The following is a 27,970-nucleotide window of genomic DNA, read 5'->3' as shown; positions in this document are numbered from 1 at the left end:
GGAAAATGCGAAAGTCCCGACTATCCTTGCTCCTTAATGGAGCATTCAATGTTTTCCCTGTCCTTCTATCTTATTTCTAAGGGGAGAAATTACTCTAAACTCGGGTATGTCTTTATTTCTTTTAAGGGGAAGTATGGGAATAGGGTTGGTGCTAATGTTGTTGAATATTTTACATTACAGTTGCTTTGACAATACAATTGCGTTTCCCGTGGTATTTACTACGTGTTGAATAACTGCGTACCATGGAACGTCTCACGCAAGCCACGTTCAGCATCCATGGAGGTCCACATCGTCTTCAAATATCTCTTGCCTCTGAATGCGCTGTTTTCATCCAATGTTGGTTTCACCCATGAAAAAAGAGAAGGAACATTATACACTACACTATACTATACATACTAAGCACACGTTCAACACACACAATAGGCATTAATATTAGCAGTTCACTTTTCACTTAAAATTTGAGCAATACTTATCAAAGGTAAAGTATGATGAAAGGTCAAGTTGACCACTGGTCAGAGTACTCCAAGCGGTGGCGTCTGTACAGTTACTATAGCAATCCAGAAAAACAGGATAGAGTCCAGGGTAGTTCCACCACAGAATCACAAGAACGATCTGCACTCTCTGGAGGTTGAAGCGGGACTGAGAAGTTCGTCGTTCCCCAAGGGTATTTATACCTTCTCGAGCAGAAGAGGGGGAATCTGTAACTGAAATTTCGAGATTAATAATGAAACACTACACTAAGCATACGTCAAACAGAGACTCTTTCCATGCACTAAGCACGCGCGCGCACAAGCACACAAGCTATTAATGCTGGCAACTCACTTTTCATTAAAAATGGGAGTAATACTTATCAGTGGTTAAGTACGATGAATGATCAAGTTGTCCACTTGATGACGTCCCTCAATGGATGCTTTGTATCCCGCAGCGCATGGTCTGATCATTGATCAAGGATGGCGTACCGCCAAGTCCCACGGGCCTTAGACATAGGTCAGGGGAGGCTAATTTATGAACAGACTAAATGCCACTATGGCCCGCACCCTTCGAAGTCTCGGGAGCGACTGACGATCAGTGCTGGGATATGCCGGGACATAAGATGAAGAGTGGGGGTATTGCCTACCATTTGAGTCTCTCTCCTACTGTATCCCCACTGTTCTGCTTTTGTCCCGGCATATCGCAATACTGCTGAGGAGCGTATTGTGCCTGTTGAGCAGGATATTTACGCCTTTCTGTTTGAAAATCACACTAAGAAACCGGGCAACTTTAATCAGGTCTCCAGAACGTCCTATCTCTGCGCTGTGTATTGACGGTGGGGATACTCGGTCTTACGATGCGAACAGCCCCAATTTTATACAACGCGAAAACTTTCAAAAGCGCGCTTTTGAGTAGAATATCCAAAATGTCACCTAATTTTATTATTCCTAAAGTATTCCAGCTAATAGTTATTCGAAACTAGCTATCTATAGCTTGAATTACTTCAGAAAAGAATTGGGGTTTCAAAAATTTTAGTTATATATCAGAATAAATAAAGGACTTGGAAAATGCGAAATTCCCGCCTATCCTTTCTCCTTAATTGAAGATTCAATGTCCTTTCTGTCCTTCTATCTCAGCTTTCAGGGGTGAAGTTACTCTGAGCTCTGGTATATCTTTATATTTTATAAGAGGAAGTATGGGAATAGGATTGATATTAATGTAGTTGAACATTTTGCATTACAGTTGCTTTGGTAATACAATTGTACTTTTCTAGCGACTTACTGCGTGTTTGATAGTTCTGTACTGTGTTGCAACTTATGTAAGCTGTGTTCAGTATTCACGGAGATTCAAGTCGACCCCAGTCATCTGACGTGCTCCATCCACTATGAAGTGAAGAAAACTCAGAAGAAAGCGAGGTGTGTTCATTCGCTGTCTGTTTGACCACTAGAAAGGAAACAAAACATATTCCTTATACACGCTAAGCACACGTCAAAAACACACTATTCATACACTAAGCACTGGCACGCGTACACACCAGGTATTAATGCAGGCAGATGACTTTTTATTTCAAATTTGATCGATACTTATCTGTGGTCAAGGATGATGAATAGTTTGACTGCTCACTGGTCAAGGTAGTCCGAGGATTGATGAAGGAACCAGCAGCTATAGTATCTTGGAAGAAAGTGTGATCCTGGGCCAGGGAGACCCCTTCGTGGATCGCTAGGGTGGTCCGCACCCATCGGAGACATTGGAACGACTGCGAAATTCGTCGTCCTCCTGGAGTATTTATATCCTCTTGACCAGAAGGGGTGGGGAGAACAATTGATTTATATTATGAGATTAATTTACAAAAAATAACAGAAATTTGATGTTCAGTGGTCATTCAATCTTTTCATGGTTTCCGACCTGAATTTTTAATTCTAAGTAAAGTTTTCTAAGTAAAGAATTCTAAGTAAACTAAGTAAAGTTTCCATATCTTCCTGAAAATATTTTAATTTTAGTTCCTGCCACTTGTAGCGCTTTAGTCGCATGTTAGATTGTGAGTCGATAACGTCGGGTATGACATTAAAATGGTAAGGACTTTCAGTCGATAAGAGATCTGCTTATGAGTCCTTTGATCGTGTGACAAAAAAATAACATTAGATGATAAATACCTTATCTTTCATTTAAAAAAATCGATTTTTGAATAAGTTCCCTGTGGATCTGATCGATAAAATAAATTCCTATATTACAATTCCTATAATACAAATTTAGTTCCATTGTACTTTCATTGATGAATATAATTCATGCTTTTCAATATGGATGCGCCCATGGCTGATATCTTTAAAGTATGGTTGTGTATCCTAACCTTACTTTCCACATGTAAACATCAATTTTAATACAACAGTAAAGGGAACAATGGTGCACAGTAAAATATTCTTAAGAAATCGTGCATTAGGATATGTCAGTAATCATATTCCTCTCGTGACTAGATATATTGAAAGACGAAAAGAGAATCTCATAGTAACATGCGTGGGTAATGCTTTTCACACCTATGGGTGTACACATTTCACGCTTCTGAGCGTGTCAGGTACGCACCCAGGTGAAATTACCTGCTTAGCAGCAGACTCGTATCACATTTACACAGCATGTGAGAATGTGATATATGCTTGGCGGAGAGGGACAGAACTGAAGCATACTTACAAAGGTCATGAATGTGCAGTGCATAGTATGTTATCGTTTGGCCCACATTTGATATCTGTTGATGAAGACAGCAATGTCAAAGTTTGGGATATTAAAACAGAAGAGCTTGTGCTAGAACTTACGTTTAGCAGCAAGCTTTTTAAGATAACATCGTTGATGCATCCTAATACTTATATGAATAAAGTCCTATTTGGAAGTGAACAGGGTCAATTGCAACTGTGGAATTTGAAAATTGTAAAATCAATTTATGCATTTAATGGATGGAACACACCAGTAACCGTAATCGAACAAGCACCAGCAATAGATGTTGTAGCTGTGGGTTTAAGTGATGGAAGAATCATATTACATAATTTGAAATTTGATGAAAGCCTTTTTGAATTGGTTCAAGATTGGGGTTCTGTAATATCCATCAGTTTTCGAACAGATGATCACCCGATCATGGCTACAGGAAGTCTAGATGGTCATATTGTGTTTTGGAACTTGGAACAACGTAAAGTAGAAAGTCAACTCCAGAAAGCTCATTTTGGAGCAGTAACAGGCCTAAAGTATTTGCCCAATGAGCCACTATTAGTATCATCATCACCTGACAATTCTTTAAAACTATGGATATTTGATTTAGCTGATGGTGCTGGTAGACTTTTAAGAATAAGAGAAGCTCATGCAGAACCACCTACTATGATTCGTTTTTATGGAAATGAAGGCAACAATATATTAACAGCTGGAAGTGATTCTTCCTTAAGGATATTCTCAACAGTTACAGAAATACTGAATAAAAGTTTGGGAAGAGCTTCATACAATAGAAAAACTGCAAAGAAGAGAGGAAGAGCTATAGATGATCCTTTACTCATGCCACCAATAACTCAGATGGCTGCTGAAACAACAAGAGAAAAAGAGTGGGTTAATATTGTAGCAACACATTCTGGCCTAGGTAAAGTTACTACTTGGTCCTTTAACCAAGCAAAAATGGGAGAGCTCATGCTATTACCTGAAAAATTCAAAAGGAACTACAATGTTGTGGCCACTAGTGTATGCTTAACAAAATGTGGCAATTTTGTTGTTATTGGTTACAATACAGGACATGTAGAAAGGTTTAATGTACAATCAGGAATTCATAGAGCTAGTTATGGCAATGAGAAAGGGGCCCATAAGGGTCCTGTGAAGGGTGTAATGGTGGATCCTTTGAATCAAACTGTTATCACTGCTGGAAAAGATGCTTTTATAAAATTTTGGGATTTTAAGCCAAAGACAGGTACAGGAAATATAAACTTCGACTTATAGTAATTGTACTTATAAATATAAAATTATGTATTATAATTTATAGGAAATACGGAACCAAGAGCAAAGATGGCAATGGATGAACCGATTGAATGGCTACGATATCATGACGAAAGTTCCCTTGTAGCTCTAGCACTAGAAAATTTCAGTATAGTATTAGTAGATCTAGATACGAGAAGAATTGTTCGTCACTTCGAGGGACACGAGGGACGGTTGACCGATGCATGTTTTAATCCTGATTCCAGGTGGTTAGTTTCAGCATCTATGGATTGTACAATTCGTACGTGGGATATTCCTTCCTCGAATTTAATAGATATCTTTCAGGTATACCTTTGAAGCACAGACTTTTATAAATAATTATGAATTCTACTATAAGACTCTAAATAATGTTTGCACGATGGTTTAGGTTCCAGAGGCGTGCATATCGTTACATTTTTCTCCGACTGGAGAGTTCCTTGCCACGGCACATGTTTCTAATGTCGGGATATATTTATGGTCAAATCGTACCCTTTATTCTCACATTTCGCTAAAAGCGATCAATAAGAACGACCCGATTCCAATGATCGGTCTTCCTGGTTCTGTGGTAGAAATTAATGATTCTGAGGAAGAGGAGGACACTGAACCAGAACCAGAATACATTTCTCCAGAACAACTTGACCGTGATCTTATCACGATGTCTGGTTTAGCGAACTCCAGATGGCAGAATCTACTCAATATAGATATCGTAAAAAAGAGAAATAAACCAAAAGAACCACCTAAGGCACCAGAAAATGCTCCTTTCTTCTTACCAACGATTCCATCATTGGATCTAAAATTCGATTTCTCAGATGTTAAAAATGCGGAAGCGAATAAGAAAATAATTACCCATCCTGATCTGCAGAATCTTACTTTCTTTGGGAAATCTTTATTAGCTGTTGAAGATGGAGAATATAAAGATGTTATTGAGAAACTGAAATCCATGAGCCCAAGTTCGATCGATTTCGAAATTCAATCACTTTCAGCAGACGAAAAAACGTCGAACACGCTCTTGCTTCAATTTATGAAGATGATATATCAAATGATTGAAAAGAAAAGAGATTTTGAACTATCGCAGGCTTATTTATCTGTGTTCTTGAAATGGCACGGAACGACGATAACAGAAACTGAATCATTGAGAAATTATTTAAGTACACTGCAGGAACTACAATTGAAAAATTGGAATTTATTGCAAAATATATTGTTTTATAATCTTAGCGTTGTAGAAGCTTTGAAAAAAATGTAACATATTTTATGATAATGAACATTACAAATTGTTTTTTATATGTAATAATTATGTAAGATATTTTTTTAAACATACACTTAAGAAAATTAAATTGATTGTTTGGAGAACATTCGTTTTATTACTGCACCTTACAAATTTAGATTTAGGAACGTTACTAGTTACCAGCAGAATATCATATGCATTTCAAATTTACAGTCATTCCTTTCCTAAGAGAATTACATATTATACAGTGAACCATAAATATAATCTTAACGACTGCACTTACAAATATAATTTATGTATATAAATGTAAAAATTACAAAAATAGATTTAAGGTTTTTGTAATATATTTTTATGTTAAATATCCTGGACTTTATGTTTAAAACAATGTGTCAAGGAGAGCAATATATACATGAGAATTTCAAAAATATTAAAAACAATTATTATTCTCTGTAAGTACGGAAAGACATTAATTGTACCATTGTTGTATGTTCCAATGTCAAGTCTTCAATATAGGCTTCAAAATGTGTAACAATCCTGTAGAGACTTCGTTTTGTCGCAGCGCGTAGAGATTGAAAGATTTGCTTAATAAATTTGTCATTTTCTTGTTTTTTTGCCATAATATACGATCTTTGTAATTTATCAAGTGCTTGCTTTAATGTAAGTAAAGTGTTAATTATGAGTGGCAAATCCTTTTGTGCAATTCCATAAGAATCTTCACTTAGTGATAGTACTGCTAAGGAAGAGATTGCATCAGCAGCCCAAATCACTGATTGTCCATTAAACAAAGTATGGTACACTTTACCACCTTCTATTTCACCAAAGACATAACTAATGTATGGTTTGGAAAGCAAATATGTAACAAAATTATTCCATATAGTTTTCTTAAACTCTTGAGCTAATTGTGTGATATCTTCTTTTTGAATATTACACTCTTCTATACATGCTGGTGTGCTCTGTTTTACTAAACTGCGCATGTTATACGCATATTTTTCTTGAAATGCAGTATTAGAATGTACCATGTGTCTGTCTGAAAAATTCAATGGTAATGGTTCCTGACTTTTAACACATGGTTCGCTAAGATCCTCTGTAAATTTCTTAATAAGTCCAATACATTTTTCTACAACACAGTTCCAATTATAGGGATGACCACCAGGTTGACTCAATGTGAATAATATGTTTCTTCTTAGTTTTTCTTTTTGTGCTATGGTGACTAAATCTAAGTACCCTAAGTGTTGCATTATTGGTATCTTGTCCATTGACAAGACTTCAGGAAGTGTTACCTCGAGATTATCATTATTAAAAACATTATGCTGTTTAAATTCAAAGGGAACCCATTCTGTCAAATGCACTTCAAATAACAAATAGATGCTATCAATTGTCAATATAAATATCAATTGATACAACCATAAATGGAAAACCAATGACAAGTTCAATAATCTAGAAATACTGTTAAGTGGTTCACTTTCTAATTGTGTAGATGCCAGGAACAGTATCAAAGATCTACAATAAGATCCCAAGAAGTAATAACTAATTAAATAATATAAGCTTGACCATATGCATTTACCCATTAACAATGGAAGCAATGAATATATCTCTATCTTAAATCGGTATAACTTTGATAAAGATATAATTGGAAATCGTAAATAATTCACACGAAAGATGTTAGTCTTCAAAAAGAAGTATAATCCACTCCAAAGTCCACTTAAGAATAAGAAATAATGTTCTTCTACTAAACAGGTGCCATAAAGTACATTACATTCTGTTGTTAAGAAACTGTATGTACCTCCTTTAACTGCCAAATGCAACCACACAAGGAGGCCTCCGATGATAATATGTAAAATTCCCAGCAAAATATTCTGCGATGTGAATATGCTACAGAACTTTGCGAATCTGCTTTTCAAGTAGGGTGGACAGTTCAAATAACTCTTGCTACAAATAATTCCATGGAAAAACGTGACAGTCGAAAGGATGCAAAAATAACTCCACATTCGGAATGAGGTTACTGCTTCCCAGGTGTTTTGAAGCCACAATCCACAGTCTGTATTTAAATTTGTGATCAGAAGTAGACAACATAAAAGAAAAAACTGCACGATTATGCTGGACGTTATGGCAAAAAACATTTTCTGCATCAACAATTCTTTGCATCCTTTTTTATTTGTCTGAATCATCTTCTCTTGAGTTAACCTTACTGCTTCAATTAAATATTATAAACTTCTGTGCAATGTAAAATTATTTTGAGCAGGCTGTTTGCACCGAAAAATATTTACGCGAAATTCTTGTTTTTTCAAATACTTTCACCATTCAAACAAATTATATTGTTATACAGCATTAATATTACATGAACTCATAACTTCAAAAAGCCGGTATGTTTGTGAATTTTTCGTTAAATTTTATCATTCGCGCCATAAAGGATATTTTCACGAAACGAAAAACAAGACGATTAAAGTCACATTTTCAATAAAGCAGTTTCCATTAGCTTGAAAAACTAAAAACAAACAGTATAATCAGTATTTAGAAAAAAGGTTGTGTTCGATAGCAATTATTATTATACATATTATATATATTTATGTTGAAGACATTGTTTAAAAATGATTTCAACAATGGATCAATAAAGAAACTTAACCAAATTTTAAAACAGTTATAAAGTAACGTCTTTTATTTGTGAAAATATTAATTAAATTTAATATTCAATAACTATTCATTATTTAAATTTTTGATGAGTTCAAGAATACAAGAAGCTCTTTACTGGAAATACACCATTGAATAAAATACTAATAAATTTCGTGATGCAGCCTAAGCGTTACAAGAACATTCCAATTTGTGCGACTTTTATGCGCACGCATTCGTACCGACGGGATATATACCGACCGCGCTGCCGGAGACCTTCAGTGGATCTTCGGATCCTCCAGAGAGAGGGGGGGTGGGCGTCGCGTTTCTTTGAAAATCTGAAAACGGCACGCCCACCCCCCCTCTCTCTGGAGGATCCGAAGATCCACTGAAGGTCTCCGGCAGCGCGGTCGGTATATATCCCGTCGGTACGAATGCGCGCGCACAAAAGTCGCACAAATTGGAATGTTCTTGTAGCGCTTAGGCTGCATCACGGAATTTGATATTATAGATTGGAATGCTACTTTTCGTAGCGTTTCTAATGGGACTAGAATTGAGTAGTCAACTATTTTCTTTAATAACCTACAAATAGGAAATGAATAATATGTATACATATGTCTATATTTTAAAATGTAATAATAAATACTCCTTCATCGAGAATTTAAATCTGTATTCAATGCCTAAAATTGTTAAATTTAATAATGTAAAATAAATCATTATAAAAAATATGCATGCAAATACATAAAAGAAATATTGATATCAACTGTATAGTATGTAGAGACAGAATTTAATATAACTGGCGTAAATTATAGAAACATTATTATACTTGCTACATCAAAAAACATTGTAAATTAAATAATTGTTATTGTTTAATCATTTAGTTTATAACAAAAAATTATGTTCTATAGGAAAACAGTATTTAATGAATAAAATGAAAGAAAATTGTCTATTAAAAAATGATAATCGTAAAGCATCAGTTGACACAAAATCAATGAGTCCTACGCACTACTACTTATGTTTCGTTAATGAAAGTCTCTGAATGAATGTTCTACGACGTTTTCGTAGTTTCCCTTCTACTTTACGCACATATCACAATTCTAGTAAAAAAATGTAAGTCAAGTGCTTGATACGTTTCTGAACCCGGACAGGAACAACTCATTATTCAGCGAAGGTTGCCTTACTAGTAACATCTTTAATTAATCCGCATGTCATTTTCAATGCACCTATTTATATAGTATATAAACAAAATGGATTAGAGATCTGTAAGAACAAGTTTTTAGAATTTGATCAAATTTCTGAGTGTCTGCAGTCATGTGGAAGTGCCATAAATGTGGGAAACCAGTATATTTCGGTTAGTTTTCATCCTTGCATATATTAAAAGACGTATTAATTTTGACAAGTAGCGTTTTCTGTCATTACTACGAAGTTATTTGTATTTTACTTCTGTTTATGTTACAGTATTTTATATTTTTTTGAGCATACTGACTGATCAATAATTAACTAATGCATGTAACTTGCCAATTTTTCATTATTCGTTGGAATAATATTTTCGTAATTAATTATTGTTTATTGTAATTTAATGATTATAATTCTCTGAATCTTAAGAAAAAATGGGATGATGTATTTCAGACTAAACATTTATTTGTATATTATACCTGAAAGTTTAATTAATTAATTTACTGTATTTTTATCCTTGTAAATAAAAGTGTTAAAGACATTAATTGTGTAAATATTGTATACTTGTTGTAATTTTGAGCTAACTATAATTGATGTATAAGCTTTTGGAAATAAAAAGAATTTATTCTTTGGATAAAAATACTTAACTGTTTATATATCTTTAGCTGAACGCAAACAATCATTGGGCTATGATTGGCATCCAGAATGTTTACGTTGTGAGGAATGTGGAAAACGTTTAAATCCGGGCCAACATGCAGAGGTGCAATAATCTTTTTGTCACAAAATGATTATTATAGAATCATAATTTCCTTACATTATTTTAAAATTAAATATAAAATATATTTTGCATACTCTTCTTGATATTATTCATGTTATTATATATTGATTTCAAAATAATTTAGTTTGCATTTTACTTTATGTATTGCTTTGTAGCACAAAGGTGTACCGTACTGTCATGTACCATGTTATGGAGCACTTTTTGGACCACAATTATTTGGTCATGGGACCAGAGTTGAATCACATACAAGTTTTGGAAAAAAAGAAGCAAGACCATCATTACCTAGGTACATAAAATATAGTCAATTCATTTTTAATATGCCAATATATTCATGAATTTTGTGTATCTAGATCACACTTAGAATCAAAGCTGAAAGTTTTCAATCAGTATTATGAGGGCAAAAGTGGTGGAATTAGAAGTCGCGAGGTATAGAAAAGTTTTATCACATATTTGCAATTTGATGTATCAGGTAAGAGTTTAGTAAATTGACTTTAATTTATGCAGGTTAATGGAAGATTGATATTAGAAGGTGCTCTTCGAATTTATTGGGGTGTTCGAGGAGTGATTCATTTGAAAGAAGATGATGATCAACGTACAGTGGTCACAGCTCGAAATAGAAACTCTTGTAGGCGCAGTGTATCTGATGTTAGTATATATCTTTACGCAAAAATATAATTACATTAGAAACCTTATGATTTCCTACCTTATATATCTCTTTACAACAGAGTATAGAAGATGAAGAAGAGAAAGAAGATATTCCAGAAAAGTGTGTGCCTGAGCAGGATGCAGAAACTGAAGCCAAATCTGTTCCAGCCTCTCCTGATCATCTCAAAAGTCTCACTTTGCCAATGAAGTTAGATGTTAAAACCATGGAATGGGATGAGTTAGATGAACTTCTTCAGGTTACACACGAATTCCTTCAATTCATAGCTATTCATATACTTTCTGATACGTTCTCACCTATACAAATCAATTTTGCAGGTGGAACGTAAAGTAGAAGACGGAAATAAATTATACCAAACAATGCCAGAAAATCTGCCCTCGATAAGCTCACAAAATAGCTCAGAGGCATTACCACTTTCTTCCCAATCCAGCCTCGACAAATCTGATTCCCGTGAAAACTCAGAAACAAGTAGCCCTAATCATCAAAGTAATCGCGGCGACAGTAGCGTAACTAGTACACCAACTCACAGCATAGGCAGTTCATCCAGTACAGACACACCTGTCTACCACGGAACCCCAAATCGAAATGGAACTCTTCGAAGGGTAGAGTACTTTGATAGCTTGGAGAAGAATATTTCTGGCAACAGATCTATCAGCACCGACGATAGTTGGATAGAAAAGGGATTGAATCGGTCAATGTCTGGACCTGACTGTCTTCAAAGACATCGAACTGACAGTGATACAGACTCCGTAAATTCCCTTCAGTTTAGAGAAGATGACAACATGACAATGTCCACTGATAGCGGATTAGAAGTACCTATCATATTCCTATCGTCTCTTACTCCTCATTTTTGCAGTACGTACATTTAAGATATATTTCAGCTGGATGGTGTAGTTTTACGAAGGAAACAAGGATCTACAGCTATTAGACGTCGTCCAGGAGGTCGCCGACAGTCCCGTAGTCGTTTGCGACGTCGTTGCTCGATCAATGGTCACTTTTATAATCGCGAGACTAGCTTTTTCACTCCGCCGCATGGCTCTCAGATGTCCGTTTGGATCACGAGTTTGGTAAACACTCAAGAGGTCATTAACCTTATGCTAGACAAGTATAAAGTGGACGCGAAGCCAGATAATTTTGCATTATTCGTGGTTCGTGACAATGGCGGTGAGTTTTAAATTGATAAATCTATTCGAAAACGTATGCATTTACTCTTAACTGTCGCTTCAAATACTTTCTTTTTTAGAACAAAGAAGATTGAGAGATGATGAATATCCCTTGGAAGTTCGAGTAGTTTTGGGCCCGCACGAAAATGTCGCCCGACTTTTCTTGGTGGATAAGTTGTCGACGCCAGAAATCAGTTCCGACGTCGCGCAATTTCTTAATCTTTCATTGGCGGAGTGCCATGGGATTTTGCAACGTTATCATTATGAAGAAGAGCGTCAAATTCTTCTACTGAAGGAAAAGTACGTTCTATTTGGAAGACTTCTATTGAGCGCCCTTTATGTATCTGTATCGTTGAAATATTTACAGTTAAATACGGAGACAAACATATTAAGACTATCTCGAGATTAATTATATTTTTGTTTCAATATTGCATTCCTTCCTCTAAAATGATAGAACATAACGAGACAATATAAATTAAAGCGAGACTACTTTTCTTTCAATTTCAGATATAAAGAGATGCGACGAAGAATACGGCAAAGAATGGAGGAGCTAAAGGTTCGACTATAGTTAGTATGTACTCCTAATGAATATTTCATTATTTTTCTATTATTTTTCATTTGAATATCGTTTCCTTTTTATATAAATTATTCCTCTTCTATTGTAACAATCTCGAAGAAGATATGCATTGCAATAGGGACACATAATATTTGAGTCATGATTCATTTGAACGTTAAAACGTACTACGTGAAGATCGATTTACATTCGAGTGTATCGTGCGATATCGTACTAACACTTTCTAGCTTAATGTTTTGTTACATATTATCCAGCTGTATTCATGATCTTTTTGCGTCTTTGTTGCATTTACCACGTATTTAATAAGTGCAGCTACTATTCAATCGCGCAGTGCAATTTAACTAGATATTCATTATTTTTTAACTCGACTGTGTATTGAGAAAGAGAGTCATGTAGTCATACAGGATGTTCCAGAATCAAGTGGAAAGGTGTTCATTTTGTATACATATACAAAAAAAATAAGTTAAAAATATAGAATAAAAGTTTTTGAACTTTTAATTCATGCTCCATTTTATAAAATTTCAAATTCTCAAAATACTATGCTTTCTTTTCAAGAAAATTGAACTTGAATTTTAGTCAAGTATCCGAAATACATTTCTAGATTGGATACACACAGGTAAAGAAGACGCTATAAGTATCCCCTTAACACCGAATATACCTCGAACGCCTAAATTGTATCTTGGTGCAAATGTTACAAGTATAATTAAAATTCAATCTCCACTTTCTCGAGAATGAGGCGAATTAACAAATGTTTCCTCATTTTCCACTTATATTTGTTATGTAAAACTACCACCTTTCCGCTTGTGCTACCGGTTCTGGGACGCTTCATATAAGTCATTGCTTGACATCTTTTAAATTGGTATTAATAATTATTGTACGTACCGAGTGAGATGCAATTTTTGATCCAATCGAAGGGGCAGATGATTCCTCGAAAAAAGGTGAGTCGATTGACTGAGATAGTGCCTCTTGACACAGGATTATTGTTCCACGAACACTGAAAAGGCACTAAAACTCTTTAATCGCGCGCGCACTGAGACATAATTGACACGGACGTCCTCTGCACGTGACACGATGCGCACTGGCGTCCGCGCAACGGGGCACAGTGAAGATGCGCGTGACTCGATGCGCAATAGGCTGCGTGCGACTCGATGCGCGATAGGCTGCGCCCGACTCGGTGCGCGATAAGCTGCGCGCGACTCGATGCGTAGTAGATAGCGCGCGCGTATCGCGCGATATTCGAACTTGGTTCCATCGAAGAATGTCTCGTGTGAGATGTTAGCTTATTTTTTCGTAGAGAATCGCTTAGTTTTCTATCGAATTACAAATTGCAGCCCACTCTTTGCGATGCTTTATTGCAGTTGTCATATGTATGAGCAATTTAAATGAATGAATTCATTACCGTAGCTTATAAGATGCGATAAACCACTTGTGTATCGGAAAGCACACCAATATATATGTATATAGAGTGAATTTAAAATAATTTCCAAATGAAACGGAACAGAAATTTCGATGGGAATACTTATTGCAGTTTAGAGTGTTCGATAATTAATGCAATTTTAATGCAAGGCTGTCCAACTTCTTACCTCGTGAGGGACTTTGTTCTTGGAAATTTTGTTTTCACGTAGGTGCCAAAAGGAAAATGGTAGAAAGAAAACTATATGTTGAATGGAGGATGGAAATAGAATTTTAACGAAAACATTGTTGAGCTTTCAAATGGAACTATTAGAGAAGACATAGACGTTTTAAAAATATATAATATTTATAAATATATACATATATATATCATTACAGAGGTAGAGTCTGCTAGATAATATTGGAATTGAAAGCATTTCCGTAAATAATTTAGTAAAACTTATTTTTCTCTTTCATGTGCTTCCTTTCTCTTAAAAAAAGAAAAATATAAAATTGTACATACAGTGTCGATCAAGAGAAAGTTTAATAATTAATTACTGAAATAATGACAGACATTCTCCATTTTCTGATGTACAGAAGTTGAAAAATACCCCAGAATATCAGTATGATAAATCAAATTTAGGATTAGAATTATTTACGCACACATAACAATATGAGCGTTAAACTTTCTTTTAATCATCACTGTACATGTTGTCTAAATGAAAATGGCTATAAACGATTGTACCTTGGGACACATTAGTTGGACAGCTCCGATCGAATCCATAGATAACAGAGATTGTTATTACCTGATAGCAATCTTCGTCACGCGTCACTGCCGTAATTACTAGATAATTAACATAAAGGTTTCATCGTAGAATAGTACGATTACTGAAAAGAGGTCTGCTTTAAACGTAACTTTGCTTCCGGAACTCGTTTCGCATTTTAACATGATCGTAAATGATCTGCTATTTTTAACTATGACTTTAGAAAGTGAATTTTATTCGCGTAGTAGCTATTTTGCAATATTGTTGCTAATGAGCAATTTAGCTTAATTGTTAGTTAAAATACATTGGGATCCTACCATGATCATCGATCGTGAAATATTCTTTTGCATAGTGGAAGATCGTAGGCTACTAAACAAATTAGACTTAACAGTGCAATTTATTTAGTTTTCGCGAAAATTTAGAAACAAATTAAAGTCTGTTTCCCTAAACTAAGTAAAAGTTTGTTTTCTCCAATTTGTCATCTTTGTTTAGCTACTGGCTAAAGTATGTAGGTAATTATTATTGATTATATCTTATTTTGTTTAAAACTTCTTTCTTTAATTTTTTGTTTAGCACGCTTATTTCGAACAGAAATAAGTGGTATTAGCAAAATAAGTGTATTAATCATGAATGAAGGAGCTTTTTTCATGAGATATAGACAAATTAATATTTCTAGATTTAAGTGATCTTTTAGAGAATTTAGATAAGAAACACTAATGCAGAAGAATCTTTCGAGATTACTTTCACACGAATCTTTTAAAATGTTTCTCTGATTGCCAACTTAATGTTTCGTTCGTTATTTTAGTTAGAAGTTCTTTATAGATATTCTTCAGACGTATTTTTTAAATGAACTTTTAAAAGAACTCTTTTTTCTGAGTGTCTCGAAGCAAACCTGCGAAATAGTTGGTAAATGATAACAAATAAGAAGAAATGATCATTTTCGTTTAGAACTTTACTTTTTACTATTTTATACTTTTTTACTATTATTACTTCTTACTATCATCGACCATTAGAGGTGCAAAGTGAATTATGGAACAACAAATTTCTTTAAATTTGTCTTTTATAAACATGACTTTCTCTTTGTATTTTCTACGCCACAGTACATTTATCTCGAGACACTCTTTACGTTTGTTAGCAGCTGTTACGTATCTCAAACACTTCTGAGTTCCGTGTATAAACGTGGTCCAGGTAACTGGAGATACGCACAGTTACGATTTGTATAGTCAGCCGACCGATATTACACAGCGTAACTGATTTTCCATAGAAGAAAAATTGTACAGTGAAAGATGTAGAATGACACAAATCGATTGTAACTGTTGTTCATGACAATAGACATCGATCATAATTATACTTTAAGCTAGTCACATTTGTTTGCTAAATATTTACACAAAGCATGATGTTGCGCTTACGATTCGAGTATTTTGGAAAAAATATTTTATAAAACATAATACGAAATTTGACAGTGTTATAATTTAATTAGTGTATCAGCTTCTTATGTAGTTTTTATTTTCTGTATTATTTTTTTTCAATTCTGAGAAAAGGGCTTATATTAGATATTTTTTAAATATTGGTATTTTAATATTAACCATAAAAGTCAGAGAAAAATTTGTTGGTTTATTTGAGCACAAGTTGCACGCTACGGGAAGGTAGACGCATAGAATAAGATAGTTAAGAAGATAAGGAAAGTACTATTCAGACAGAGTGGAGTCTGACCATAGGGGTAATGAAACTACTTGCTCTCTGGTCAGACCGCAGGCTTTATCTGCACCTGATCTCTTCGAAAGCGCAAAGAAATCTGAAAACATAATTATAGATAACTTTATATTAACTTGGAAGATATTGTATTTTCTGTAAGAAATTGTCAATTATCTTTTATTAGCGACAGAACAATAATTAGTCAATAACTAATCATGAAAATATTTAGAAAAAATGGATACAGACAGTTCTACGATAACAAGAAAAAGTAGATCGATAATAACTAGTTAACGTTTAGTATTTAAATAACTAATTAATAAATCTTTTCTTTTTTAATAAGATACAATATTTTATATGAAATCTTAATGTTGGTTTAAGTGATTGCATTTGAACAATCCATTTTATACGAAGATCCCTATATTTTAGTGAAATTGCACATCGACTGAAAGAACATATCACTTTATCAACAAAAAACAAGAATAATATTTGTACCACGTGCAACTTTTGCTAGCATAAATTTTTCTCTCATTCTCAAAATTTCACAAACATTAATAAGTAACAAATAAATCCGTATACCTACCTACATTCTCAGGTATCCATTATTCATAGGAATCTTGAAAACTTAAAATTTGAGTTTGCTTGTGTTACTCGAATCGTGACGCGACTGAAAAATGTAGAATTTACACGTGTGTTGAATGCATCGACATATCTCGAAATTTTGAGCCGTACGAACAAAAAGATAGAAAATAGAAACTGGGCCACGCGAAACTAGCCTTACATATTTTATAAACAAAATAGCACACGCTTTTGTTTGTCATTTTAGCGGTAATGAATGTTTCAAGTGCGACGACAGCGTAACGACGAAAGGCTTCGAAGATCGAAGCTCTTTCACGGAGATGCGTTGAGTGGTAAAATTCTGTTTAGTTTCTCAGGCAGCTTTTTTCAGCTAGCTATTAGAGAGAAAGCTTAATCAATATTTCGTAAGAGACGTGTCACGATCAATTTTACAAGTGAACTATTTCTACAGTGACCTTGTATAACCAGTTGAGCTTATTTCGACTGCAGATGGATGCTACACGAAATTTTGTGGCGGATCATGCGTTTCGCGAATTTAAAAACGAGAAAAAAGAGGGAACAGAGTGTCTGTATAATAAATAATGGCGATAGCAATTGATCAGAGATTAAATAGATTTAAAATACTCCGTACCATGACATATTGACAAGAATGGCGGTACTTGATGTACCGAGACGTATAGAAGGGTACATTGAAAGTGCACAGTCCAAGATATATATAAATATCAAATTGTAAAATATATATGAATGCATTTGAAATTTGTATGAAATCGTTGAGAAAGTAATAAAGTGATTGCTTCTTTTATGACATTCTTTTTACTTTATATAACCCTTCGTCAAACAGTAATATCCTTTAGTCTCTAAGATAAACCAAGTCTCAGCTATCATGAAATCGTCTTTTCAATATAATAATAACAAGAAATTAAAAAAACTTAATGTGGAAAATCCATCTAACTTCATTTCGTTATTATTTAATTTCATATTAATACTATGTTTCAAGAATATAATAATACAAAACTTATATACGTTTCATAAATTCGATTACTGATTTAAATATTTCATACCAATAATTTAGCTATCTTTTTAAATCCTCTTTTTCACTGTTCTACCTTCCTCGTTCTGTCACATTTCTTCCCATTTTGATCAATTCGAATATCCATCAGTAAAACATTTATCTTCTACATTTCGTTTACAGAAATAACAAAAATTCCGAACGATTAAAAAAAGAAGGGAGACTGATTCTTAATTTTCTCGATCGTTTATACCTACCTTTTTTGCATCCCACTCTATTTAGTCTTTTATCGGTTTGAAATGGAAACGAACAGAATGAAAGGGTGCGTGAAGAGAAACGCTCCGCCGCTGAGATTGGACAGAATGTATTTATTTATCTTTGAAGTACGTAGAGTAAAGTAGATCAATGCAATTGTTATGAGTAGTATCGAGTAGTAATTGTCATACGAGTTGCTAGGAACGAGTATGTATACCCACAACACCGAGGAGCTCAGCCGCTCATGTTTTTTTTTTGCACGACACTGATATACATTAAACGTTACAAGATAGCAATAACGATTATCACCGTTGTTCATCGTTATCATTGACGTTACTGTTAATACCTTAGCCACGACTTTAATTACATGACTTACATCTTTGGCATCGCAGATACCAGATTCAACAACAACACGCGTTCACGTACACGCATGCACACACAGGCACACGCACACATGCACACATACACGCGTGCACACGCACCAATCCCGTTTTTCGTCACGGATTTTTAATGTTTAACGCGAAACGCGGCATGCTGCTTACAATTAGTAAACCTAGGCTTTCTCGCATGCCAGTTCCACCAAGTGGAAAATTCGTTTCCCGACTTTTTTCCCCATGAAGACTTTCAAGCTTCTTTTTTCTATTGAGAAAAATTGTCTTCCCTTTGACCTACGACCTGTGAGATTTTACTCCGCTGTAATTTTATTTAAAACAATGATGGGACAATTTGCGTACTTTTTAGTGGAGATGTTCTATTGTTGAGCATTTTAATAAAAATAAAATCTTTCGTGCAAATAGTGCAGAGTTTGTTTTGACTTATATCCAAGTGTTTTATAAGCTTTAATGATTAAAAGCATTGAAATTGTTACAGGCTTGCAAGTTATTATTTCGTTAAAATATACTTTTGCTAACTGACTTACTTCGAGCAGTTTTTAATCTTTGTTTCTGTTCTTTCAATTGAGTGACTTATGACTTATCAATGACATAAGGTAATAATTAAATTGGATCACAGTAACTAAAGGTTAATTCTTTTCTAGGGCTGTTAAAGTCCAAAAGCTGAATAGTAATTATATAAATCTGTAAGTTCCAATTCACAAAATACGACAACTATAATTTTTAAAGTCAAAGAGTCACAACTATAATATTTAAACTATAATAATGCAGGATTCTACACCTTTCATATCTATTAATACCTATCGCAAATGTTAACAGAAAAATTAAGAAGCCTAGAACAGAATTCTATATATTATTTTCACGACCTGCAAGAAATCCTGCACTCCGACCCCTGTCCTTTACATCAAATACATACCCACAATAAATCCATCAATTGGAACGAATGAGGCAAACGAATAATTTCAAGCAATCACCCTGTAAAAAAGTTATGCGGTAAAGTCATCAGATCGTAGAGCAAAAGGAATTTCTCCCAAGGAAGTCATCCTCCATCGTTCATCCTCCAATGAGCAACCATTGAATCGAGATTTTTATTTCCCTCGCGCCGGTGGCACGCCGGCCCATCGTCATCGTCATCGTCATCATCGTCCATTTAATCGAGGATGTCGCGGGCTTGGCTATCACAAATCTGGCACGAACGAGCCTTACAAAAAATACAATACGCGCCCACGACGTTTTTTTTTTTTTCTTTTTATCACAGACCAGCGCGCCGTCCGACATTAGCGTTACTCGCTAATTACGCGTCGCTACCGCTTTGTTTCGCCTCTCACCATCCGTCTACGAAAGTTCAGGTCTAGGGCAGGAGGTAAGGGGATGAGAAGGGGCTGATCTATCAATTAGTCTTTGGCAGGCCACCGAATCACCGATCTCTGTTTTTATTTATCTTCCTTTTTTGAACATCATTATCCCTCTTTTTTCCTAACCATGCTCGTTTTCTCAGAGGAGAAAAAGCTAAATGAGGAGTATCGTAGGAGTTAGTGGGGCTTGAGCATAATCCTGGAGGAGTGTGGCGCTCCTCTGGCGCGTTGGAACGAGTGCCAGTGGTTAGTAGTAGAATCTACGCTTGGTCAGACTTCCCCCTAAACCGATGTTTCTTTCGTCGCTGACGCGAATGGACTTGCTGAAGTGACTTGTATATTCTCATTGAGTTGTTAATCGTAATTTAGAAGGTACTGAAATTATGCTGGCGCGATTATTGCGATTATCATTGAGCAATTCGTTTATGTCGAGTGGAAACGAGAAGATGAGGTAGTAGAAATGGCTGCGTAACGTTTTCTATGGATTCTATTTATTCAAGGAAAAATTAATACTGAGACAGATATACTATTTGTCACTTCTTGCAAAATAAGTGCAACTACAGTGACCCACTTAATGATGATTAAAATTTGGCACTAAGGAACAAATTTTGGCTGATTCGATGCTATAGTATATGAATATTGCGTTGATTAAGTTAAATCGCAAAATTATTTATTGACACTTACTTTCATTAACTGAATAGACAGACTTGTGCATTACGTATTTCACGATATTAATTGGAGATGGAACTTATTGAAAATTTTATATAATTTTTCCAGAAAATAAGCAAGAAATGATTCACTTCTTTTAAGCAATTATATTCTACAAATAAATTTGACAGTTAAAATATCAGAGAGTTCTGTAACCAAACCACTGATACTCATTGCAATCTCTACCAATTCAACTCGTATTAAATCCCATAAGAAAACGAGCATCTAAAATCAAACAAATTTCAAAGCATCTGAAACGAATTGCATTCCTCGTTTCGTGTATAAATCGAAATTCGCGTTTCTCTCTTTTCTAACGAATCGGCAAACCTATCACAAAAGGAACGGAAATAGCCGTGCCGGAAGTTCCTCTGGGATTAAAGGTGGAAAGAAGTGAAGCCGCCATAGCTTCTTCCCTAAGATCCTCGTGTGTGCTTTTACTCGCCTCTCATTCTCTCTCTCACCCTCTCTCTCCCTCTCACTCTTAACGATAACAATCGAATATGAATTAGAAAAATAACATTATATCGTAGACAACAATTGGTTACAATGTATATAATAATGTACCAAGTAATAGTGTACTTTTTTTTTTTACACAGTACATTTTTTATCCTCGTTTTCCTTCTCCCCTTTCTTTCTTTCTTTCTTTCATTGTAAGCGTGCCATTGACGTGGGCGCCGTGACTGGCGTCTCGTAGAAAGCTAGAATTAAATTATAACGGCGTTTCATCGTCGTCGTTTCGTTTAGTCGGCTTGGTCGGTCGATCGATCGTCGATCCGTGACGATCAACGATCTAACGGTTGATGGGATCGGATTTAAGTGAGACTCGCAGCTTTGTACCAACAGCTATTTATACAATACACGTAATATATCGAACGAAGTTACCGAGAACGGGCTGCTGCATCCTTCTCTCGCTTTTTCGTCGTTTCGCAGATTTGCGATTTTAATGAAAGAGAACAAAATTTAATTTGAAAATAAAATAAAGTACAATTTTTAGCTTGCTTCACCTAATGCCCACGAAAAAAGATGTTAACAATAATTCATCTTCAAAATTTATCTACATAATTTCCCAGAACATCTTACTTTCAACCCTGGAATGGCACACTGGGGTCTTTCATGGCCTTAGGAAAAAACTGATTTCTGTCAATGTATTGTAAAATAATTTCAAATAAAAATGTTCTTTGATTCCTTTTTAACATTTGAATTCTGTAACATTAAACTATACACTTGAAAGTATTTCAGTGAATTTTCACACGATTTTTTACACATTCAAAATGTGTGAGAATCACGCTAAACCTGAAGGACCCAGTGTGCCGTGTAACAGTCCAAAAAAATAGTGTGCCATTTCGGGATTAATATAATTCTGAAAATATTCACCAACAAGACACTGAAAAAATAATACTTTATATTAAAAACCAGAAGCTTGAGAAGATAACAATATTTCTCGTCAAATTCGGTGAATCCCATTGAAAAAAGGGTACAAAAAAATGATAAAGCAAATAATTGCAATTCTAATTGAAAATTGTCCCTAATTATCAAAAAGATCCGAATCAGTTTCATCGAGTCATCTTCATCGACACCGCGCGACGAAAGACGAATGCAGGAGGCTCAGCCCCGTCCCGGGAGTTCCCTAATTAATTAATCGATTAACCAATTAGCCGAATAGCCACGCTTTAGGTACGAAGACAGCGCCCGGCGTCATTGGAAAAAAGTCGTGGACAGATTTCGAGACAGCGTGCGACATCATCACCACTTTTTCCCTTCTCAACACGCTTCGTACGCTTTGCAGGCGCACCAGCCATTTAAGCTAACACGTACTAGAATTATGGTAAAACCTATTCATGGCTTGTACGACAGACACGTATTTATAATATATATAATATATAATATATATATATAATATGTATATATAATATAGTGTTTATATATTACAGTTAGATTGCTCATTGTCAATTCATCGGTTTATCACATTTAGTACAAGTTGAAAAATATCTCTAACATCCACGTGAGGCAGCGCCGACGTTCGCCACGGGCCCAAATTGTGGGACGTGACGGGCCCCCACCCCCGACTCGCCAGTTACGCTAATTATTACGTTACAATCATTAATATCTAACAATAGGTACGACAGACAATTATGATAGTACGGCCACCAAATTTCCTTTCCTCTACTTTTCTCTGTGTCCCCGCGAACCGGCCGACTCGTGACTGCAAAATCGACTTTCCTTAAAGCTTCGAGACCGGTTTAGGTTGGGTTCTAAAAAGGGGGGCTGTGAAGGATTAGAACTGGGGGGATAAAATTCTCCCTCGTCCTCTATTTCTCCATTTCTCTCTATCCAGTTTTCTGTATCCACGCTTTCCTACTTCCTTCTCGTTCGTTCCCCGGGGCATAGGACGATCCCTATTTCAGCAAAATTACGCGAAGCGACGCTCCCACCGGCTAAGTGAAATCTATTGGATCTCGTCGAAGCAGGTCGCTCGGTGAAAACGTCGAAAGCATTCGTTCGTTATTGCTAGAGTAAGAAGTCGCTAGGGGATGAAGAAAGTCTACGAGCACATCTACGAATTAATTTTGCCGAAATAGCGTGGGAGTTCGGCGTCGTTCCCGCCGTGTGCACCGTCGAGTCGCGACGAGGGTCATCGAGGGTGCGAAGGAGCGTGGCTTCTGGCGTCTCGTCGGTGCACACGCGGATGCTGCGCCGTGTGAAAGGGCGTCTCGGGGTACTTTTATGCATGTCTAGGTGCGGATATATATAATACATATATATTTTTTCGCTTTTTTCCACCCCTTTGTATCCGACTTGACACTTGTGTACGTACTATTACACAGACGAAGCTATACGCTGAAACAGTTCGCGTGTAAGACTTTTTTTTTTTCTTGCTTAAATCGTTTTAGAATAGACACCAAAAGACATCGAGAGACTCGAAGGAAGGTTTGAAATAGGAGATTAAAGTCCGTTTCGGCTATTACGTTCGAGAGAAATTTGTTTGGCTACGTTAACGAGTCTAACTACTGCTTTCGCTATTAATATTCTTCTTCTATACACGTATCTTGTGTGCGCGTGTGTATGTGTTTGGCGGTGTGTGTCGTCACTGTACGCGTGTGTCGAGTGTGTCTGGGCCGTGTATAATGTATGCTTCACGCATTAAATCTACGAGTAGTCGTTCCGTACGGACGGACCGACGGACACCGAGGATTGAGCAAACTGTTATTGCACGGAACGCATAAACTCGAAACACTCCCAAATTGTTTCTTCTATTTTTCACCTACAGAACCCGCACGGTTCGTCGTCGATTCGCGAGAAAGAGACGCCCGTCGAATTTTCGGAACGTTTGTTTCATGGCTTTGCAGTGATTCTGAGCCACCAGATTTCCATGATTCTGGGTACAGGTGTGAGAAGAGAAGGGAATCGGTTCAGGAAATATTTCAGCTGTCCAGACAGCGAACCGACGCCTTGAGAGGAGTTTGCGAATCCCAGAAGAATTAATTGAATATTTTCTGGAAGTTTCAGATATCAGAAATGTCTTTCTAAAGCGTTTCTCTGGCTAAGAAATGGAAATCGAGATGAAAATGGTGTTTCTGAAGGCTTCGATACTAAATTTGGCACATATTTAATTGTTATAGTCGGAGCTACGAGCAACACAATAATTTGACAAGCACTTCTTTCTAATTTGGAAGAACTTTCCACTTTCAATATTTCTTTTCTTTGTAGTCCCAGTTACAAATAAAAATATCAGAAACACCATTTTCCACTTCGTAACAAGGCAATAGAAATACATTTCCCAACAGTATATTTTATGCATTCGCTAGAAACACGTATAAATAAGTGAGTAATTTTATACGAAACTATCATGAATAATATCTCAACGAAAATTCGTAAGACCTCTTAAAAAATCCTAGCAGCAAAAAATAATTCGACGAGGTCCGTCGATTCTGAGCTTTGGTATAACAGTTTCGTGGATGTAACTCAAGGAAATTGGCACGCTTTTCGTTAAATTGCACGAAGGGACACTGGAAGGAATAGGAACTTTTGCGATCACGCTGCTCAAAATAATTAGGGGATCGCGTTTCTGGACCAAATACCAGGGATGTAAGAAATACTGTTTACTTAGCGCAGTATCGTAATCGTAATACTTTCAAACTTATCCACGCGTGTAGTCACAACCGTTTGGACTTTTATACAGCTCCCTATAATTGAAAGACGACGAAGTCGACAAGGTTTTACGGCAATCACAGTTTCTGTTGCGTCGTACCTAAGTTTCCCTTTGGAAGCAGCTTTAGGATGTCACTGCAACCTCTGCAGTGTCGAGGATATCGAGATTTGATGACAGTTATTTATTTAATTAATGAAATAACGACGATTTTACTTGACTTTCCAGGTGTGCATGAATTATGAATATCTTGCAAAGATATTCACACAGTAGTTTGCTATCTAGGGAAAACGAGTCTTTTTCACTTTTCTTAAATCAGATGATACACAAATAGTTATATTTTCGAGTAGGTGTTTTCAATCTCAAAATTGGTTGTAAATATTTCTTCCTATTTTAAAATGAACTCTAGTTACTTTATTTTAAACATGAGCAATTATCGTAAGTATGGTAGTTATCAGTATTAGATGACTCATTTCGAAAGGAATTATTTTAAGAGTGATAGGAGTTACTAGGGAACTATTTTTTAATTACTTTGAATTATTGGCTATCAGATATTCGAAATGAAAAATACATTTTAAATGGTCTTTGCTAGAACTAAGTACAGTCACTCGAAAGCACAAATATTTATGTATTATCCCACTTCAAAAAATAGTGGTGTTCCTCTTTAACTATCTCAAGAATCTAGTAAATGTGCTCTGTCAGTAATATAGGAGAATATAACAAACAGTAACAAGTCAAACAACTTTATGTCGTTATCTTCATCAGTTTCAGTGAAAACAGTCTATAACACCTTATCTGGTGAGCCTCCTACAAAGGTTTACAAGTCCTAGGAATGTTAGCTATTGAACCAGTAGAAAATGCTAAAGGCTGCTTTACATTATACATTATAATAATTACCTAAACAAGTTTTCTTTTAGAAACACTCAGTAAGTAGCGATTGATGCTTATAACACGTACTAATTGGGCTGTCCAAAGCCAGGGTATAGAGAAATTGAATATAGTTGTCAGTGTCGCAGTAACTAGAAAGGAAAGTTATAGATCAAATACAATAGCTCGACTAACGTTTTCCAAACCCTCTCACAAGCTTGCATTTTATGGTAATATGTATGGCTTCTATGTCTCGTCTAAAAGAGTCTTAATCAACTCGGACGGAACAAGTAATTGGACAATCACTGGTTCGTTTGATGATCAAAAAGCTTTCTGAGCTTCTTCAAGAAACACCATGTGCATAAGAAACGATCGATCTCAAGACTGAACTCTTCGTAACGAACCACGTAGAAAATGAATACGTTTTTATCTCTGTTCATTGCAGATATTTATTACACTGATTAAAAATCGACCTTTTCAAAAGTGGATCCAGCAGCCCCATTTCTGAAGCAATTTCTCGAACTTTCAGAATCAGATACTCTCGCAATGGGAAACAGATATCTAAGAGTGGCTCCTCTCGAAGAGAGATGTGATCTCGTCGAGAAAAGGTTTGAAGTAGAAAATGGTCAATTCTGAGGACGGTTTATGACCACGTTGTGGTACATAGATCGAAGTCGAGAATCCAAGTTGGACGGAAGTGGTCCTCTATTATTTTGAGCAATGCAGAAAGGAATCGCGGCAACATTCAGCGGAAGCAAGTGTAAGGAAAGAGTAATCAGTTGGTGTAGGTGGTATAATAAAATCACTGATCGAACGGAGAGTGTCGAATTCGTCAGGTCTCTTTCGTCGCGAAGTTAATCACTCGTGAGGTCTCTATCGATTAAACATTAACGGCGAGAGACCTTTCTTACAACTTCCTACCTAAATACACTTAGCATATATATCCTCGGAACATAGATAAACCAGTTAAAAACATTGTATATGCTCCTATCTACTTATACACAATATATAGATATAATGTTTGTATATCATAACCATATTAATATTAATTACATATATATATATATATATATATTTATATATACGATTGGAGTAAATAATTATTAATTAATCCTTATGCATATATCACATCTGATCGTTCAGTCAGTATAGGAAGACCCTCGCCTCGTCACCAACACACGCAAACCCGCATTTAAACATCGTCCCTCTAATTTCGTTCCAAAATTGTTGTTCTATTTCATATCTAACCGTCTTTCCTCTGTCCTCTTCGTTTGTCTTATTTCCATATTTCCTTTACATACTCTCTCTCTTTTTCTCCCACTCTCACTCTCTTCCAATTCATTTAAATTAACCCGACAGCGGCTACTATCTAAACAGACATTTAATTTTTTGTTGTTGGTAAAAACCTGAAATCGCCATCGAATATTAATTATAATACACTTATTATGTACTTATAGTATAAATATAGGAACATTCATTAAATATATTTTTATATATATATATATAATATTATCATCGTCATAATATCTATATATATATATATTTATAATTAGAATTTGTGTATATATATATTTTTATATATATATATATTACTTGGTGTTGTATAGATAGCTATAATTCTTTTAAACGTGGTTTAAAATGCCCAATCCATTCCATAACGCCTGGCCATTGGGTACTGCTTCTCGAAAACGCGATGTTTTCCTTTAAATTAACCAAACTGTGACTATCTTATCACGGAAGTGAATATAGTCCGCCACTGCCGCTACTGAAATCGTGAACTGGATGGATCGTCGCAATCGAAGTCGATTTTATTCGAGTGAACGTTGTTTCGAGATCGAAATTCGACATTTTGAAACTATGTTTTGAGACTAATTGCAAGTTGTATTATATAACTATAATAAATTTACGAAGACGAAAAAGTAGACTATTCTTACGAATCGGTACAATATTTTGACTAGCATGCTGTATTTGCTAGAGATTTTGTTAAAAAATAATGGAGCAAGAAATTTATATTATCTTGACAGTGGAAATTAAAAAAATGGTAAGAAAAGAAAGATTTTATCTATTTCTGTTTCGAAGTGACAAAGCAGTAATAAAACACCCCACATAAATTCAGTGTTTTCTTATCAATTTTTCATAAATTCTACCATAGCTTTAAACAATCAGATTGAAAGCGA

The 27,970-nt window shown here is 35.4% G+C and overlaps 4 protein-coding genes across 4 annotated transcripts; 2 read left to right on the top strand and 2 right to left on the bottom strand.

The window, feature by feature from the left end:
• Positions 1-16: 16 nt before the first annotated feature.
• Positions 17-13,998, bottom strand: LOC143182074 (uncharacterized). Its single transcript, XM_076382816.1, has 4 exons — positions 13,956-13,998; positions 13,671-13,912; positions 13,516-13,627; positions 17-704 (listed from the first exon to the last, which is right to left on the bottom strand). Exons 1-4 carry the CDS (start codon positions 13,996-13,998, stop codon positions 448-450), a joined length of 654 nt encoding a protein of 217 aa, XP_076238931.1. The 3' UTR covers positions 17-447.
• On the top strand, positions 2,812-5,871 carry LOC143182516 (WD repeat-containing protein 36). The gene is made up of 3 exons (XM_076383548.1): positions 2,812-4,402; positions 4,475-4,752; positions 4,835-5,871. Exons 1-3 carry the CDS (start codon positions 2,869-2,871, stop codon positions 5,687-5,689), a joined length of 2,667 nt encoding a protein of 888 aa, XP_076239663.1. The 5' UTR covers positions 2,812-2,868; the 3' UTR covers positions 5,690-5,871.
• Positions 5,904-8,027, bottom strand: Ndc1 (Nuclear division cycle 1). Its single transcript, XM_076383550.1, has one exon. It carries the CDS (start codon positions 7,837-7,839, stop codon positions 6,112-6,114), a length of 1,728 nt encoding a protein of 575 aa, XP_076239665.1. The 5' UTR covers positions 7,840-8,027; the 3' UTR covers positions 5,904-6,111.
• On the top strand, positions 9,782-12,664 carry Rassf (Ras association family member). The gene is made up of 11 exons (XM_076383580.1): positions 9,782-9,849; positions 9,884-9,939; positions 10,120-10,214; positions 10,388-10,518; positions 10,583-10,658; positions 10,737-10,877; positions 10,958-11,134; positions 11,214-11,708; positions 11,778-12,060; positions 12,140-12,359; positions 12,567-12,664. Exons 1-11 carry the CDS (start codon positions 9,782-9,784, stop codon positions 12,625-12,627), a joined length of 1,803 nt encoding a protein of 600 aa, XP_076239695.1. The 3' UTR covers positions 12,628-12,664.
• Positions 13,999-27,970: the final 13,972 nt, after the last annotated feature.

This window comes from Calliopsis andreniformis, chromosome 8, assembly GCF_051401765.1.
Source record: "Calliopsis andreniformis isolate RMS-2024a chromosome 8, iyCalAndr_principal, whole genome shotgun sequence".
In the NCBI taxonomy this organism is placed as follows: Eukaryota; Metazoa; Arthropoda; class Insecta; order Hymenoptera; family Andrenidae; genus Calliopsis; species Calliopsis andreniformis.
Note: the sequence above shows the minus strand (reverse complement) of the source record. Positions and strands in the feature narration are given on the sequence as shown.

What these genes read in the sequence shown, in the direction of transcription:
- LOC143182516 (XM_076383548.1), top strand. Translation starts at nt 2,869, where the DNA reads ATGGTGCACAGTAAAATATTCTTAAGAAATCGTGCATTAGGATATGTC. An exon ending in GGATTTTAAGCCAAAGACAG is followed by an intron (nt 4,403 to 4,474) that starts GTACAGGAAATA and finishes TATAATTTATAG; the next exon opens with GAAATACGGAACCAAGAGCA. An exon ending in ATTTAATAGATATCTTTCAG is followed by an intron (nt 4,753 to 4,834) that starts GTATACCTTTGA and finishes ACGATGGTTTAG; the next exon opens with GTTCCAGAGGCGTGCATATC.
- Ndc1 (XM_076383550.1), bottom strand. Translation starts at nt 7,839, where the DNA reads ATGATTCAGACAAATAAAAAAGGATGCAAAGAATTGTTGATGCAGAAA.
- Rassf (XM_076383580.1), top strand. Translation starts at nt 9,782, where the DNA reads ATGCATGTAACTTGCCAATTTTTCATTATTCGTTGGAATAATATTTTC. An exon ending in CCACTGATAGCGGATTAGAA is followed by an intron (nt 11,709 to 11,777) that starts GTACCTATCATA and finishes GATATATTTCAG; the next exon opens with CTGGATGGTGTAGTTTTACG. An exon ending in CGTGGTTCGTGACAATGGCG is followed by an intron (nt 12,061 to 12,139) that starts GTGAGTTTTAAA and finishes TTTCTTTTTTAG; the next exon opens with AACAAAGAAGATTGAGAGAT.
- LOC143182074 (XM_076382816.1), bottom strand. Translation starts at nt 13,998, where the DNA reads ATGACAACTGCAATAAAGCATCGCAAAGAGTGGGCTGCAATTT. An exon ending in CAAAGAGTGGGCTGCAATTT is followed by an intron (nt 13,913 to 13,955) that starts GTAATTCGATAG and finishes CGAAAAAATAAG; the next exon opens with CTAACATCTCACACGAGACA. An exon ending in CAAAAATTGCATCTCACTCG is followed by an intron (nt 705 to 13,515) that starts GTACGTACAATA and finishes TCGAAATTTCAG; the next exon opens with TTACAGATTCCCCCTCTTCT.